The sequence below is a fragment of the Dipodomys merriami genome, unplaced genomic scaffold (genome assembly GCF_024711535.1).
Source record: "Dipodomys merriami isolate MVZ:Mamm:240054 unplaced genomic scaffold, mDipMer1.0.p SCAF_6, whole genome shotgun sequence".
Taxonomy (NCBI): Eukaryota; Metazoa; Chordata; class Mammalia; order Rodentia; family Heteromyidae; genus Dipodomys; species Dipodomys merriami.
The window spans coordinates 9557749-9576228 of NW_027206179.1; the positions used below are offsets into that span (position 1 = coordinate 9557749).

General features: G+C 39.3%; 1 protein-coding gene across 1 annotated transcript; it reads left to right on the top strand.

Moving 5' to 3' along the window:
- The first annotated feature begins 538 nt into the window (after positions 1 to 538).
- LOC138814277 (vomeronasal type-2 receptor 116-like) lies at positions 539 to 18269 on the top strand. The gene is made up of 6 exons (XM_070003282.1): positions 539 to 633; positions 11790 to 12078; positions 13302 to 14105; positions 15175 to 15402; positions 16336 to 16459; positions 17368 to 18269. Exons 1-6 carry the CDS (start codon positions 539 to 541, stop codon positions 18267 to 18269), a joined length of 2442 nt encoding a protein of 813 aa, XP_069859383.1.
- The last annotated feature ends 211 nt before the right edge of the window (positions 18270 to 18480 follow it).

Here is an 18480-nt window from a genome sequence, read left to right on the forward strand (position 1 = left end):
TGTAACTGTAACCCCTCTGTACAGTATCGTTACAATAAAAAAGAAATTAAAAACAACAACAACATTGAGATTCCACCTCACTCCAGTTAGAATGGCTGTAATCTGGGAAGGGATAACTGTGCTCAACAAGAAATGTACTCATTGCCTTACTCAAGTAACTGTAAGCCCTCTTACAGCATCTTTACAATAAAATAAAATTTATTTTTAAAAAATCTACTCTTTTCTAGCTCTTTTCTAGCTCCTTTCTCTCTCTTTCCCAGCTCTCTCTCTTCCCCAGGCCTTTCCCAGCCACTTGGAGGGCCAACATGGCCTGGTACCAGCCAGATCGATGAATAAACCTACCCCTTACCTGAATACCACCTGCGTGGTGCTGTTCTTACTCGCCTACCTCTTTTTAAAAACCTAACATAAATGGTGCCGTGACTCGGATAAAGGGCTTAAAGTCAGGATAGGTGGAATTCCTCTCTGGTTTTTTTCTCTTTTTTTCTTTTTTTTGTTTGTTTTTCCCTTTTTGCTCTGAGGAATACCCACAGTTCTGATGGCCTTTTGCAAACCCGTCTGTCTGCTGAAGACACAGCACATCGATACCATTCCTGGCCTTCACATCTATGTCCACACCACTTCTCTACTCTGGTGAGTGAAACTACTATCTATGGCTCTCTGTTGCTCAGTTCTGTCCAGATGTGGTGCCACGCCAGAGAGCTCCTACGGCCTTTAGCTGAAAGGCCGATCACCTCTGAAGCCGAGGATGCTTGGTTTTGGGGGCTTGGCCATTTCTCTCTAGAGGGCTCTGGGGGAAGTTGGGATGCCACTTCTGCCTGGTCAGCTCTCCTTCACTCACCAGACTGACTCTCCTACACATTTAATGGGGTGCTGAGAATCATGCCGGAGCAGTGAAACCCCTTTGAAATGCCTCCTGTGCTCCCTGGAAAGCCAGAGCACCTATTATTTATGCCATTCTCAAATGTAGACAGTTTTTGCCACTGCAATGGTAAATGGTCAGAAGTCTGTTTACTTTCAGGCTCTCTTTGCTCTCTCTCTTCCAGTCATGTCCAACTTTCCCTATTTCTCCCTTGTCTACAACATTTTGGCTTGTGCCCTGAAGAGTGTAATGCAGGCTGGGTCCCGGGGAACCCCCTCTAGGTTCCCTCTCAAAGGCTAGCCAATGTAGGCTTGATCTATTTGTTCAGGGTTTCTTTGTATTCTTTCAGAAATTCACCATCTTGAGTTCACCATCTTGGCCACATAGTGGGTTAAGGGTTTGACCCCATCTGACCCTTAACCTTCCACCAAGCTTACCACTCCATCTATTCTAAGGTGCCTTTCTAACAAGTTGCTCTTTTCACAGGCCCTGGTAAGTGAGGCCCAACCATCTGATGTGCTTTGTTACCAAAGATGTTTACACATTGTTGTCAAAATTTTAGGTTTTGAGTTTTACCTTTTTTGTTTTGTGTTGTGTATTCTACTACTGACTACGAGGTTCTAAAATTCTGGGCCTATCTGTGCTAAAATTCTCATCACATCTAACAAGTTTTGTCATTGCAGAGTATTTGTTGGTCAATTCTTGATAAGGACCAGGTAAGCTCTATTCTATTTTATCTCCTTGGTGCTTTAATTGGAAATAATAAAAGGCTTTTGTGGCAAAAATTGCAGTTCAAAGTCAGCCTGGGCTGAAAAATCTCTAAGACTCCATCTCCCAACTAACCTGCAAGGAGCCAGGCTGGAAGCATGGTTCAAGACTTGTATCTCGCACCAGCAAACACTGCAAGTGGTACTGTAACTCAAAGTGGTTCAGTGCTGGCCTTGAGCAGAAGTGCTCAGGGACAGTACCCAGGCCTTGAGTTCAAACCTTGAATACCAACTGGGACAAGCCATCCCAGCAATGAGCACCTAGACTCAGCCAGTCTGGGGAACAAGGGACCATGGAGAGGAGTAAGAGATGATATCACATCAGCTACTTTGTGTCTGCCCTTTCAAAATTAACCAGAGCCGGGAGGTCAATAGAAGTAAGAAGCCTGCCCATCCAATGTCCATACCTGTCTACCTATTAACTGGACAGGAATTTATATTTTTGACTTTGTCAGTTGGCTTCTCCTCTACCTAGTCACCAGATGTTAGAAGTAGCTAGGGACATTTCTACCAACATTTTTCAGCCCCAAGTTCTTCCTCTTGCCATTTATTTGCTCTCTGGTATTTTTTTCCCAGCCCCTCAATGCCTCATGAGACTTCTCCAGACTTCATCTAAGGACTCACGCCACCAAGGGACAGCTGCTGCTGGCTGCCTTCTCTGGGAGGGGACCAAATTCCAGCCTTTTACCCCTAATGTCAATGCCCCTTGTCAGCAGGAAGTAGCCAGAGAGAATCCACACCCTATTTCATGATTATTAAAAGGCTGGAATGTAAGGTCCGCTCCTGGATGGCCAGCAGACTCCACCCTCCTCACAGCAAAGTCTACCCAGTACCTTTGTTACCTAGGCAACTGGCACACCTGGAAGAGGTCACATCTGCATCCTCTGAGGTCACATCTGAATTTGATGTGGCCACACCTTTCTCCACCCATAAGGCCTAGCCCAGGCCCAGACGCCCTCTTTTCTAGCTCTTTTCTCTTTTCTAGCTCTTTTCTCTCTCTTTCCCAGCTCTGTCTCTTTCTCAGCTCTTCCAGCTCTCTTTCCCAGGTCTTCCCCACCACGTGGAGGACCAAGATGGCCTGGTGCCAGCCAGAACGATGAATAAATCTACCCCTTACCTGAAAAAAAAATCTAATAACGGATTCTGGAGGAGATGTTGCCAAAAGGGAGCCCTACTGTATTTTTGGTGGGAGTGTAAACTTGTTCAATCACTCAAAAGCAGTATGTAGATTCCTCAAAAGACTCCACATAGAGCTCCCCTATGACCCAGCAATCCCACTTTTGGGCATTTACCCGAATGATCACAAAGAAGACCATACTAAAGCTACCAGGCCACTATGTTTATTGCAGCATCATTTACCATAGCTAAGATATGGAACCAACCCAGATGCCCTCAGTACATGAATGGATGAATGGATCGAGAAAAAGTGTGTATATATATATATATATATATATATACAGAGAGAGAGAGAGAGAGAGAGAGAGAGCACAGAATTCTATGCTTCCATCTACCTGCATTTTTAAAGTACATATGTGATGTATATTTTCTGATACCTAGTGCATGATTGTGAACAAGTGTAACATAATACACATCCAGCACTACTCTACTTGTGTAGAGTATGTCCACTGCCCTGAAGTAGCTCTGTTCTCCAGGGCTGCTGAAGCCTCTCCATGGAAATTTGAGTCTAACATATGTTGACAACCTGAAAACATAGAATTGCTTTTGATAGTGATTTAGGTTTGTGATATAGAAGAATTTCCTCTACTACAACATGTTCTCAACCCAGTGCAGCATGAAAATGTCTTCATCTATGCTTGCATGGATAAAAATAATTACCTATTTGAAAGTAAAATTTCAGAATGCAAAAGTAGAACTCAATATCAGCATATTGACTCTGAGTTATTCACATGTAATTGGTCGGTTCATCCAAAATACTGCTTCCTCAGGAAATAGAAAACAGCTGAAATTCTGGAGGCCTCTTCGCATGGAATTCATGTTGAAAGCTGCTGTTATCCAGCACTAAGATTCTATGGCTGGTGTTTACATTGTGTGTGGGAATCGACCCTTTGGGTGTGATGCTCTCAAAACTTTAGTTGACATCTCACAGGCATAGACTTTTTGTGGACATTTCATCATACATAGGACCTGGTGTCTTCTGAGACAATCCAGTTGCATCATCCCAAATGGCTTTCATACAGTTTCTTGACACAGATGATGTATAAAGTACATCCTAGATAACTCCATCTCTGGGGCCTCAATATCTGTGGTCTTGGATGAAACCATACCTCCTGGGGTAAAGAATGCAAATGGACAAACATGTTTTCCAACTCATGTTTTTCTTCTGAATGAAGGCCACAGATGTAGACCCCAGGGAATACTTATACACATTACTTCTGGAGACTCACAAGAGGATTTGATGAAAGGAGAGCTATGGGGTAAATCTCTGTAAATATAAAAGGCACACATGCATATATAAAAAGATACATGAATATACAGGTGTAATACGTGGGCTTCACTTCCTGCCAGAATTGCAGTTGGGAGATGCTTCAGGGATGTATCTTTTGACATTCACATTCCTTCTTCTCCAGTTTCCCCTCCTGGTCAGGTCCTTGGCTAGCACTAGCTGCTTCTCTACTATGAAACACAAAGCACACATGGATGGAGATGTGATGATTGCTGGTTTTTTCCCTCTGAGCAGTTTGGGAATAGATCACAATAATAACCATGCTTCCAGACCAGAAGAGAACACACGGTAGGTAACTTACCATTTTATTCCCAATTACTGTCTTATTCTGAGGATGGGCAAAGGCTAAGGAAACTCTGGGTGCACACATTAATGTTCCCTGCCCCTCTACACTGACCTCCAACCCTATTGTACCAGGAGCACTGCAGTTTCATTGTTTTGTCTTACATCTTCTGCTGAGTGATTTATGCCTGCAAGTAGGAGAGGACTCTATTTCCTTCCATGTAGCTTCTCCCTTACATATCAGTAAATTCTTCATTTTACACCACCATGCTGTATCTGCTCCATTTCAGATGTCATTTAAGAAAATGAAGTGGTATCACCCAGAATCACTGGTATGAGATCTGTCCTAAAAGTCTGCAACCACATTTCCTTCCTGCCTAGGTCAGTAGGGTGAGAAATTTTCTTTTGTAACACCTGTATTTTGAGAACATGGATAAAATTTATTGTAGCCTGGTGGCTCATGCTTGTTAACTTAACTACTCAAGCTGCTGATATATGAGGATCAGTATTTGAAGCCAGGCCAGGCAGGAACATCTGTGAGACCTTTATCGCCAATTAAACAGCCAAAAAGCCAGAAGTGAATCTGTGGCTCAAGTGACAGAGTGTTAGCCTGGAGCAAAAAAGCTTAAGGACACTGTCCAGGAACTGATTTTATGCCCATGGATGTCACACACACATACACACACATTTTTACTGTAGAGAAGTAGTTACTGTTTCAAACTAAGCCTTGTGTCATTATTTTATGTCAGTTATGCTGCACCACCTATGACTTACCAAGCAGGTTAGCATTGTAAGATCACTTAGTGTGCCCAAGTGTCCACACTTTTGTGTACGCAAGGTGAGTTCTATTTTACTTGTGTTCATGCATGTTCTTGACACAATGAGCCTCACTAATAAAAGGTGGTATGGGGAAAAAGTAAAGAAAAGAAAAATGACTTACAGAACTTCAAGAAATTCTAGCAAACTGTCAATTCCTATTGCAAGAGAAAATGTCATTGTGTCTATCATTTGCACTTGTTTATAAGGACTGGTGTGATAAGTAGACCCTGAGATAGCTACCCACAATTGAGAGCAGTGATCCCAGGATAGCAGTTACTTTCTTCTGTTCTCTACAAGATATATGGCCTTATCTTATATGTCTCTGGTGTGTTTATCTTTCTTAGTTTTGTGCTGGCCCTGGGAACTCAGGGCCTGAGCATTATCCCTGAACAATTTTGCATAAAGCAAGTGCTGTAGCACTTGAGCCACAGCTCCACTTCTGGCATTTTTGGAATGTTGAATGGAGATAAGAGTCTCACAGACATCCCTGCCCAACTGGCTTCAAAACACGATCCTCAGATCTCAGCCTCCTGAGTACTTAAGACTACAGGCAGCTGGCCCAGTGGCTAATGCCTGTAATCCTAGCTGCTCTTTGAGGCCTGAGGATCACAGTTCCAAGCCAGCCTGGGCAAGAAAGTCTGTAAGACTTTCATCTACAATGACCACCAGAAAACCGGAAGTGGCTCTGGGGCTCAAGTAGTAGAGCACTAGCCTTGAGCTAAAGAGCTCAGGGACAGTCCCAGGACCATAGTTTAAGTCCCATGATCGAAAAAACAAAACAATGAGACTACAGCCTGCTTTATCTTATTATGAGTATTCCCCACTATTTACCCATGTTCAGCTGATTTTCATTCCCCTAATTTCCCTAAATATATTTGAGTATTTAGATACTGTGCTAATATAGGCATATTGAGTACTTATGTTTCAGCTAATCGATGTTTCTTTACTATCAACAGATGTAAAGTCTGGTCTGGGTTAGTAACATTTTATGTATGCTATTGACTACATATAGCAATATTTACCCACCAAGCTTTTCTTGCATATAAATAGAGCACCCCAATTCCACATGAGTAGCTGAGAGATTTGACTCAAGTTACTCCCACTGATGTAATGGTGATGTTTACCAATTTTTATACACTATATTCTTTTTTCTTTTTTATTTTTTATTGTGAAAATACTGTACAGAGGGGTTACAATTACATGAGCAAGGTAATGACTACATTTCTTATCAAGCATTGTTGGCTCCTCCTTTATTTCCCCTTACCATCCCTTCCCATCTCTCCTCCCCATCCCCACCTCCTGCAACCCCCCCTCCCCAGTGCCAAAGTCGTAAAGTTCGTTTTTCAACATAAAGTCTTGTATATCTCATTTTACACTGGGTCAGCCTGTATTGCTATTTAAAATTTGTTTTTTCCCTTCCCCTCCACACATTATAGCAACATCAAATACAGTGAAAACAGGGGTTATACCGTGGGGGAGGAACATACAAAGCAACAAAAAAATCATCTTATAAATCATCTTATAAATATGTTAGAAACAATAGCAAGAAAGAAAAACAATTTGAGTTCTTATCTTGGAGTTCATTTCACCTAACATCAACTTATCTGACCATTTCTGCTTTCTCAGACATATACTAGTTATTGCAAATAAAGGAAACCATGGGACCTATGTTTCTTTGGGCCTGGCTTACTTCACTTAATATAGTTTTTCCAAGTCTTTCCATTTCCTAACAAATGGGGCAGTGTCATTCTTTCTGATGGAGGCATAGAATTCCATTGTGTGTATATATACCACATTTTCTTGATCCATTCATCTACTGAGGGGCATCTGGGTTGGTTCCATATCTTAGCTATGGTAAATAATGCTGCAATAAAAATACTTGTGCTGGTAGCTTTAGTATGGTCTTGTTTGTGATCATTCGGGTAAATGCCCAAAATCTTGTGCCAAGTTCCTGGTTCATATTATAGTTCCATACAGCAGGTTGTATATTTTGATTATATTCAAACACCCTTTTATGAACACATTTTATATCTTGTCACACATCTTTTCTTCTCTCCAATATCTCTCATTTCTTCTGCTCATTTTCACCTTTCTGAGGTAGCTACAATTGAGCCACTGGTAATTGGCTTGCTTTGCATTCTTGGTTGGCTTTTTCTCTGAAAGATGACAGTCCACCACTTGAGCTTCATATCCATTTCTAGCTTTTTGGCTAGAAGGCTTTGCCTCAGGATCCTTAGCTCTCATCTCCTGTTAAGTTAGCATTACAGGCATAAGCTACCAGTAGAGATCATTTTAATTTCTTGAGGAATCTCCAATCTTTCATTTTTATATACCATAACCAAAACTACAATTTCTATCTGGGTTGATGGGTAACTATTGGGTGACCTGATTGCAAAAATCGTTGAACATTTTTTTGGGTACTGATTTGCATCTGTACCTTTTATTTATTTATTTATTTATTTGGTCTGTCATCCGGCTTGAACTCTAGGCCTGGATGCTGTCCTTCAGCCCTTCAGCTTGAGGCAAGCAGTTTACCTCTTGAGCCACAGCACCACTTCCAGTTTTCTGGCGGCTTATTGGTGATAACCTCTCTTTTCACTGTATTTGATGTCGGTATAATTTGTGGAGGGGAAGGAGAAAAACAAATAGTCTAAATAGGGATACAGGTGGACCCATTGCAACAATGAAATGTACAAGTTGTTATGTCGAAAACGAACTTTACAACTTTGGTGGGGGGAAGGATGGGAAGGGATGGGAAGGGGAAACAAAGGAGGAGGCTAAAATGCTTGATAAGAAATGTACTCATTATCTTGTCCATGTAATTGTAACCTCTCTGTATAGTATTTTCACAATAAAAAATAAAATAATTTGCAATCCTGAAAAAAAAAGAGTCTCACGGACTTTCTGGCCTGGGCTGATCTCAGCCTCCCGAGTAGCTAGGCTTAAAGGCATGAGCCAGTGACACCTGGCTATAAGTATAATGTCATCTTCAAAAAGGGATGGTTTTACTTCTTGCTTCCCTATTTGGTTCCTCTAAATGTTTTTCTCTTGCTTACTGCTATTGCTGGGAATTCCAATACTATGTTGAAGAGGAATGGAGAGAATGAAATTCCTTGTCTTGTTCCTACTTTTAGGGAAAATCGCTTTACTTGTTCACCAATGAGCATAATACTGGGTGTAGATTTATCATATATAGAATCATATTTGTTCCAAGTATTCCTAACTTCTCCAGAGTTTTTAATCACAAAGAAGTGTTGGATCTTACCAAAGGCTTTTTAATGCATTGATCAAGATGATCATGTGGTTCTTGCACTTGCTTCTGTTGATGTGTTGTAATATATTAACTGACTTACATATGTTAAACCAGATTTGCATCCTTGCAAAAAATCCAGTTTGTTCATAACATATGAATTTTCTCATTAGTGTTTGGATTCTACTTACAAGTATTTTGTTGAGAACTGTACATCAATGTTCATCAAGGAGATAGATCTGAAGTTCTCTTTTCTCACTGTGTCCTTATCTGGTTTCAGGATAAGTAGAATGCTTGCTTTGTAGAATGAATAATGTTCTCTCACTTTCTATTTCATTGCAGAGTTTGAGAACAATTAATAATTCTGCTTATGGAATTAGGCTGTAAGACATCAAGTCCTGGGCTTTTTCAGGAAGGGAGGTTTTTGTTTTTTGTTTTTGTCGGTCATGGGTCTACTCTGGAACTCATTGCTGTCCTTCAGCTATTCAGCTCAAGGATAGTGCTCTAGCACTTGAGCTACAGCACCACTTCTGTTTTTCTGGCGATTTATTGGAGAGAAGAGTTTCACGGACTTTTCTGCCTGGGCTGGCTTTGAACCGTGATTCTCAGATCTCAGCCTCCTGTGTAGCTAGGATTACAGGCGTGAGCCACCAGTGCCTAGCAAGGGAGGGTTTTTAATGACAATTCAATCTCATTGTTTGTGATTGGTCTGTTCATTTATTTTATTATATACACTGGTTTTATTTTTAATATATATTTTTATTGTAGAGATACTGTACAGAGGCATTACAGTTATATGAGCAAGGTAATTTTGATACACAAGAAGGTTATGCTTACATGAGTTTGTGATTGGTAATGAGGATGATTCTTTTTGAGGTATTTCTCTCTTTCCATCCCTCTCTCCCAGGTTTTCCATCCTGTGCTCACTCACAAATGGGCAGTTCATTTTCCACATAGTGTCTAGTGAGTATCACTGTTGTACTTGTTCATCTTTGTTCCATCTTTATGAGCCCTCCCATACGTTCCCAAAATCAAACAAGAGAAAAGGTAAAGAGAATGAGAGTCAGAAACCATGTCAAATAAAAATGTCTTCTATTTCCTTTACTTGAAATTCATTTCTTTGGAGTGGGGGTAATTTTTTAAACTCTCTATATAATTCAGGTATGAGGCCTTTTTTAATGTGAATGAAATTTTTCCCATTTTGTGGGCTCTTTATCTTGTTAGCCATGTCCCTTGCTATGCAAAAACTCTTCACTTTGATACAATCCCATTTATACAGTATTTCTTTGATTTGTTGTCATTCTGGATCATTGTATACAAAGTTTAGCCCCATTCATAGATAGCTTAGCATTTCCCCTACCCCTTCCTGTAATATTTGCACAGTATCTTACCTTACATTGAGGTCTTTGATTCTAAAGATGATTCCAGTGCAAGGTGTTCTACGGGTGTCCAGCTTCAGATTTCTGCATGTAAATACCCAATTTTGCCACCACTATTTGGGTAAAGGTTATCTATCTTCCAAGCTCTGTTTTTGGCACGTTATCAAATATTAGATGGCAGCAGTTAGGGAAACAGAGGTACAGCTATGTATTGGGTCCAATTTCTAGTCTAGTCTAAAGAATCTTTATATGCATTTCACTTGTGAGAGCTTGATCATAAGACATATTGGTGTAGATGTCATAGTCAAAAATTTGATTATCTTTCATCTTTAGGCCTATTGCTTTGTACCTTTCTCTACTTTTGCTTTTTTAAAATTACTGTCGTCAACTTTTAACAAATCCTTTTTCACACAACTTCATTCTTCTTCATTCTTACTTATGCGTATTCCTCCAAATGTACTTTTTTAAAATTTTATTTTATTTTATTTGTGAACATATTGTACAGAAGGGTTACAATTACATGGGCAGGATAATGCATACATTTCTTACCAAGCATTGCAGCCTCCTCCTTTGTTTATCCTTCACATCCCTTCCCAGCCGCCCCCCCTCCCCCCAATCTTCCCCCCTCCCCCCCCCACCCCACCCCCCCCCACCGACATTGTAAAGCTCGTTTTCGACATGACAACTTGTACTTCTCATTGTTGCAACAGGTCCACCTGTATCCTTAAACGACTTGTTTTTCTCCATCTCCTCCACAAGTTATACTGACATCATATATAGTGAAAGCAGGGGTTATACTGTGGGGGAGGGACATACAAAGCAACAAAGAAATAATCTTATAAATGCATTAGAAACACATGCATGAAAGAAAAAAAAACGTTTGTTCAATTATATTTTCCTCAAGCTCACTATTTTCTTCATTTAGAAGACTTCACAAACATGATAGGTTTTCATTCTGATCATTTCACATATATCAACAGTATATATTGAGCAGGTTAATCCTTTCATTAGTATTTCCAATGTGACTTCATTGTTTGTGTTTAAACAATCCCAGTTGATTTAAACAATCCCAGTTGATTTCATTACATTAATTTCTTTAGAATATGCCCACATGCACGAGTACACACACACACACACACACACACACACACACACACACACACACACACACACACACTGGTATTCACAGAAAGGACACAGAGAAAGAAAGAACAGTACTTTGATCCTCTTTATATTGCTCTACTGGATCCTTTTTCGTTTCTCAACCTAAATATAATGGGAAGAGATGGAGTTGCTGGAGCTGGATTTGAATGTAAAGCTTGCTTACAATTCTCTCCTCAACCCTCATGTCATGGGTTCCTCTCTCCATAATGAATTTCTTGGAATTGGATGCATCCCTTTTATTTTGGTGCATAAAAAATACAATTCCACTACCTAGCATTTGCGCTCTTGTTCTGGTTGTTATACCAGGAAGAGCTTTTCAATATGCTGATCTGTGAGCACAGCTTACAATAGAATCTTCCATAAATAAGACTTTACTTCTGAAAGTTGCTCTTAAGTTGAACATTCATTAGTTAGGTTGACCTTCCATCTAAACACATAACAAAAACTGGGTGATTCAAAACACAAGATTTATTTTTAGCACAGGTGTAGCTAGTTGCCCTAAGATAGTGGCAACAGAATATTTCCTGTCTCATTAAAACCTAATCCAACAGCCAACAGCTCTCTGTTCTGGTGCATGTAGAAGTAGGGAAAAAGCAAGCTCTCTCTTGGATTAAATAAGTATCTGAATCTCATTCTTGACATATTCCCTTCATATTATTACCTAATCCTATATAAAAGCACAAGAAAATACAACCCAATTAAGTGTAATGTTTTAACATATTGATTGGTAAAGAAACAAGGATTTACTGCACCAAAGTCATAAATTTTTAAATACTCCTCAATTTCTATGCTCCTTATGCAGGTTCATCTTCAAGAACTATCAGTTTGTGTTGGCCTTGGCTTTTGCTATTGAGGAGATCAACAAAAACCCTCATCTTTTACTTAACTTGACTCTGGGATTTGAAGTCTATGATGTTCAAATTAGAGCTTGGACTATGTTTAAGAATCCCTTCATTTGGCTCTTTGGGAAGTACAACATTCCAAACTACTCCTGTATGAGAGACAGCAGGTCTATAGCAGTACTTACAGGACCATTAGGAATAACATCTGACCAGATTGGAACATTGCTGGGACTCTACAGATTTCCACAGGTGACAATAGAGGGTAAAAGGATATAAAAATGTCTAATATTTCATGTGTTAGGAAAGAATGATAGGAAGAGACTGGATTTGCGAACCAATCAAATTTTTGTGGTATCAAAGAATAAGTACTCAATGATGGTAGGATCTTTAGATATAGATATAGATATATGGATATAGATATTTTCATTGTTTCAAAAAGGATACGGAAGAGTTAGAGCAGACAAGTAGATGATTTACTGTTGCAAGCCTGATCAATAATATTCTTTAAAATAATTAGGAAACGGAAAATGACTTTGCAATGTGAAGATATGTTGAGCAGGGTACTGCTGGGCTACTCCTGTAATTTAGACTATTCAGGAAACTTGTAGCTGCAGTTAACCAGCAACTAGCAGAAAGTGAATTAATGGCTCAAAGTGGTAGACTCATCATGAGAGAAAAATACACCAAAGTACATGAGGCCATGAGTTTGTATCCCTCCACTTGCATGTATGTGCAATGTTTCTCTCTCTCTCTCTCTCTCTCTCTCTCTCTCTCTCTCTCTCTCTCTCTCTCTCTCTCTCTCTCTCTCTCTCTCTCTCTCTCTCTCTCTCTCTCTCTCTCTCTCTCTCTCTCTCACACACACACACACACACAAGATATTATATTAAATGAAATAAGTCAGGCTCAGATTGGGAAATTAGAAATGTGTTCTCATAGATGTGAGAGCTAGAGCTAAAATATGAATATGTAAAATGAAATAAATATGAAACACACACATAGCCTCTTATATGTATACCTGATCAATCTGACTAAAGCATGGTATACATATGATGGTGGAACTCCAGCCTGTGACTCTTCTATCTACTTACAGTAGAAAAAAGAAACACAAGAAAGCTGAAGCATATCTTGTCTGAGATGGGTGGATGAGGATGAGGAAAAACATGAGAGGAATAAGGAATGGATGGGTGTGGAAAACAACTTAATATTCAATGTACATATATGGAATCAGAAAAATCAGGAAGTGGGTGGGGTTGATATAGATGGGAAGAGTTGATAAAAATTAGTGACAAAGATAAAGAGACATTTTATAAATTTATATGCTGTACAACTCCTCTAGGGCAAATTATTTTTCTAAAGGAAAATTAAACCTATATTCCACATGCTTCAACTGCCTTCTCACATATATCAAGACTCAAATTTTGATGAATGGCAAGCCTCTAATTCATAAAGCATACAATTTTCTTTCCCTTTAGCTTACCTTTGGGTCATTTGTTCATGTCCTGAGTGACCATCACAAGTTTCCAGCTCTGTATCAGATGGCCCCAAAGGACACATCAGTAGCCACAGCCATCGTCTCCTTACTGCTTCACTTCAGCTGGAACTGGGTGGGACTGTTGAATTTACAAAATGAGAATGATTTGTGGGTTCTTGCTGAATTGAAAGAAGAGATGACCAAGAACAGAGTTTGTGTAGCCTATGAGCTAGTGATCTCAAGCCAATTAATATCACATATATTCAAAGCCATGGCAGGTTATAATGAGGTAAATAAATCAGCAAATGTCCTCATCATACTTGGTGATAATGATTCACTAATAATTTTAATAATAGGTATTGAGCAACTTTTAACAAAAGGCAAAGTTTGTATCATGAACTCACAGTGGGAATTTGCCCTGAAAAGAAGATATTTCTTGTTAGGTTCACCACATGTTCCTCTTATTTTTTCACACCATCATGCAGATGTTTCTGGATTCACAGATTTTGTCAAGGCAGTTAACCCTTCCAAATACCCAGAAGATATTTTTCTTGCTAGGATGTGGTTTCTCTCTTTTAATTGCTCAGCTGCTGTGTCTGACTGTGTAACATGGGACGATTGTCTTCATAACGCCTCTTTGGATTGGTTGCCTGGGCATATTTTTGACATGACTATGTCTGGACACAGTTACAATATATACAACTCTGCATATGCTGTGGCCCATGCTCTCCATGAAATGCTTCTTCATCATATAGAAGTTCAAACGATGGGAATTAGAAAAGGGATAGTGCCTTTCCATGCACAGGTAATTTCATCTATATTGGATGGCATGTACCATTAGCAAAGGCACTTCCTGAAATATGTCTTATTCTATGAAATTAAATATTTCAGTTGCTTTTGACAAACCCAGGAATTTGTTTACATTTAAATGTCTATGAGGTACTCTAAACCTGGGATCATATGCTCATAAGATAACACTGTATAAAAATAAAGTGTATTCCATAATTTTGTAAATTAATTTTTTATTGCTGCCTGTGGACTTGAGTTTAGGGTTGAGTGCTGTCTCTGGGTCTCTTTGTGCTCAAGGATAGTGTTCTACCACTTGAGGCACACCAATACTTCTACCTTTTTCAGAGTTTATTGGTGACAACTTTCATGGACTTTTAAGCCCAGTCTGGATTTGAAGCTCAAATCTGTCTCCTGAGTAGCTTGAATTAAATCCATGAGCCTCTGGCAGCCAGCTTATGAGTTTGATAAGTTACAAACATCCTCAACATTCCATAGCTAATGTTTAGAAAATTGTAAATTCAGTTTTCCCCTATACATTTCCTTAGAAATAGCAAAGGATGACCTGCTGAACGGAATTTTCCATATTTTTTCATCTAGTTTCATTCAATTTTAGAAATAAAAATTTAGCAAGCCCAAACTATACACATTCATTAAAAAAAGTGCTTGTGTTAAACTGTAACTAGACAACTGAGAATTTTCTCATTCATGACCATGTCATATTGGTTTCTCTTGAAAAAAAGATTGTACTTTTTTTGGAATGACCTGAGTTCAGAAAGATTATTTTTATTCATCCATAGGTTTTTTTTGTAGTTCCTGCAGTAGTTGTTAGTGCTGTTCTTAAATTCAGAATAAAAGATTAAAGGCGATCAGGAACTTTTCTTTTTTAAAAAATTCTTTTCTTGTGCAGAGAGGTTACACTTTCATCAGTAAGGTAATTAGTACATTTCTTGTGAACATTTTTACTTTCTCCTTTTTTTGCTCCTACTATCCCTTCCCTCTTCCACCTCACCTGGAGCTTTTCTTAATTCAAATTTTCTGCCTTATTTCTGGGATATACTTCATCATAACATGATTTATCTCTTCAGCTACTCCATGTTCTGAGGAACATCCAGTTTTCCAATCCTGTTGGAGAGCAAGTGATTTTAGATCAGAAAAGTAAATTGGAGCCAGAGTATGACATTCTGAACATTTGGAATTTTCCAGAAGGTCTTCAACTGGAGGTGAAAATAGGAAAGTTTTCTCCATATGCTCTCCATGGTAAACAACTGTCTTTATCTGAAGATATGTTAGAGTGGGCCATAGGAACTACAGAGGTAGGTTGGCTCTAATAATAATGATTTTTAAGAACATATATTGAAGAAAAAGTCATCCTGGCTGAGTGTCAACAACTTTCTCCTAAAATCCTAGCTACACAGAGAGCTGAGATATGAATATCACAGTTTACATCTGGACAAGCCGGAAAGTCTGTAAGACTCATCTCCAATTTACCACCAAAAGTCAGAAAGTGGAGCTTTTGTAGCTCAAGTAGTGGAATGATAACTTTGAGCAAAACATGTTCAAGGCCAGTGCCTAGATCTTGAGCTCAAGCTCCACAATCAAAACTAAGAAAAAAATTAAATATCTTCTAACTTTTTGGTTCAGAATATTGTCATAAGTTATAGACAGGAGTTTTCTACGAGGTTTCTTATATTGTTGTAGCATACCTGAGGAATCACTTTATGTGGTGGATAGCTTTGTTGTGTTTCCGTATGTAGAGGTTTCATTCAATGGTTAGTTGACCTGCTATTTAGGCATCTTTGCTGAAAAGAATCATTGAAGGCGCCTGTATCAAGATTCATTCTTCATGGCCTCTAGAAAAATAAAAGGAAAATATATTGGGCCTATAAAATGGAAGTGATCATCCTGGCTTTTCCCCATACCACAGATGAGTAGAAGACAACATATAATGACATGAATTTAAGAAAGTTCCGTAGGGTTGTAAACTAGGACTTACTTCCTCACCATCAGTTTCACCCTTTTCAAGATCCCATATGGTTCTATAGTTCAACAGGCTATAAATCATGATTGTAGCACATAATTCCTTAGGAAATATGGGATATGGAATATACAACACAATTCAATTAATTGACTGCACTTAGTTACATAGAAACATTATGTGTAATAATTTGATTCTTTAAAACAATGGAATTTTTGGAGTGTTAGCTATGTAAGTTTGAAGAGTTACTGGCATACTTGATTTTCCTCAGACTCCTCGCTCTGTCTGCAGTGAGAGTTGTGGGCCTGGATTCAGGAAGTCTCCTCAGGATGGACAGGCTGCCTGTTGCTTTGATTGTACCCCTTGCCCAAAGAATGAGATTGCTAATGACACCGGTAAGTCCATGACTTACAAATACATTTTTCATCTCTCCTCAGTTTTTCTCAATCAACCAGTCAATGCAAAACTTGTGCATTATGATTACAGAGCCCTTTTTCCTTCTCTCTGTTAATAACTTAATTTTGACACGTGGTAGTATTGCTACTTGAAATGTGATAGATCATGGCATTGAATTACATATTTTAGTGATATTTTCTACTCTATTGCAGGCAAACTTAGCTACATATATTCCTCATATCACTAAGGGTTAAGACAAGTGTAAACCCTAACATGAAAGGAAACACAACTCTTGTTAGGACAGTGCTTACATTTAAAACATTACAATTTTTCACACAGGAAACATATATCTTTCACATCTATATTTCTCTCCCTAGAAATGTTTGTGACACAGAATAAGTATTCAGAAAGGTGGATTCACTTTAAGAAGTGAGCATGACTATAAGCTGTCCAAGAGTGGTTTCTCTACTCCACAGATGATGTGGAGAGAAAAATAGAATGCCATGAATTCAAGGATTTGCCACAGGGAGAAAATTAATGTTTTAGAAAGATATGTTGAAAATTGTAAGCGTATTATTTATTATTTTCAACTGGATTTCAAAACAAGGCAGTTCTAACTATTAGTAAGTGATAGGACAAAGTGTAGAAAATCATTGAGAGATAAGAATGCCCCAAATGGCACATTACAAACACATTTGATCACCGAAGGAAATAAAAAGTTGAACAAAAATTCCAAATAAAGAAGAATGTGGAAATGGCAGGAGGTTACAGTTTAGAAAAAAATAAAATGTGTTTCTGATACTTGATAATGACATGCTAGGATTGTATCTAAGGCATCAATTTCCTAATTTTCTGAAGTAAAAGAAGTTCACAACAAAAACTAATGGTAGTTTACACTTCCCACCAGATATGAGCCAGTGTGTGAAATGTGCAGATCATCAGTATGCCAACACACACAGAAGTCAGTGCCTCCTGAGAGAGGCAAGTTTCCTGGGTTTTGGAGATCCCATGGGCATGGCTCTGGCCTGCATGGCTCTCTGCTTCTCTATGCTAACTGCTGCTGTTCTTGGGATGTTTGTCAAACACCAAGACACTGCCATTGTTAAAGCCAATAACCGGACGCTCAGCTACATCTTGCTCATCTCCCTCATCTTCTGTTTCCTCTGTTCCTTGCTCTTTCTTGGTCGTCCCAACACAGTCACCTGCATCCTGCAGCAGATCACATTTGGGGTTGTCTTCACTGTGGCTGTTTCCACAGTGCTGGCCAAAACGGTGACTGTGGTTCTGGCCTTCAAGGCCACTTACCCAGGGAGAAGGATGAGGTTGTTGCTGGTTTCAGGGGCTCCTAACTTCATCATCCCCATCTGCACCCTCATCCAGGTGACCCTCTGTGGACTCTGGCTGGGAACCTCTCCTCCCTTTGTGGACACAGATGCACACTCTGAACATGGTCACATCATCATCCTGTGCAATAAGGGCTCCCTCACTGCTTTCTACTGTGTCCTGGGATACCTGGGCACCCTGGCCCTGGCCAGCTTCACCCTGGCTTTTCTGGCCAGGAACCTGCCTGACACCTTCAATGAAGCCAAGTTCCTCACCTTCAGCATGCTGGTGTTCTGCAGTGTGTGGCTCACCTTCCTGCCTGTCTACCACAGTGCCAAGGGAAAGGTCATGGTGGCTGTGGAGGTCTTCTCCATCTTGGCCTCTGGGGCAGGGCTCCTAGGCTGCATTTTTGCCCCAAAATGTTACAACATCTTGTTAATGTCAAATAGAAATACTCTGCATGGTTTCAGGGATAAAAAGTCATAGTAGGAGAAAATAACTTTCTTAAGCTCATATATTTGATTAGCATACAATTTGCATGATCAAATCTGCAATAATTTTGCAATGTTAGTTTGTGAAATTTTTACTTCAATAAATAAGAATCTATTGTTCATTTTCCTAATAGTAGTAGTCACAAGTGGTGGTAAATTTTCTTGAATAGTTTTGATTCCTTCTATTTATTTAGATGTAAATCTTA

Bases quoted from the DNA above. Each gene is read 5' to 3' on its own strand.
- LOC138814277 (XM_070003282.1), top strand. From the start codon at position 539: ATGGCCTTTTGCAAACCCGTCTGTCTGCTGAAGACACAGCACATCGAT. The intron at 15,403-16,335 runs GTAGGTTGGCTC...GATTTTCCTCAG, and splicing joins GGGCCATAGGAACTACAGAG to ACTCCTCGCTCTGTCTGCAG. The intron at 16,460-17,367 runs GTAAGTCCATGA...ACTTCCCACCAG, and splicing joins TGAGATTGCTAATGACACCG to ATATGAGCCAGTGTGTGAAA.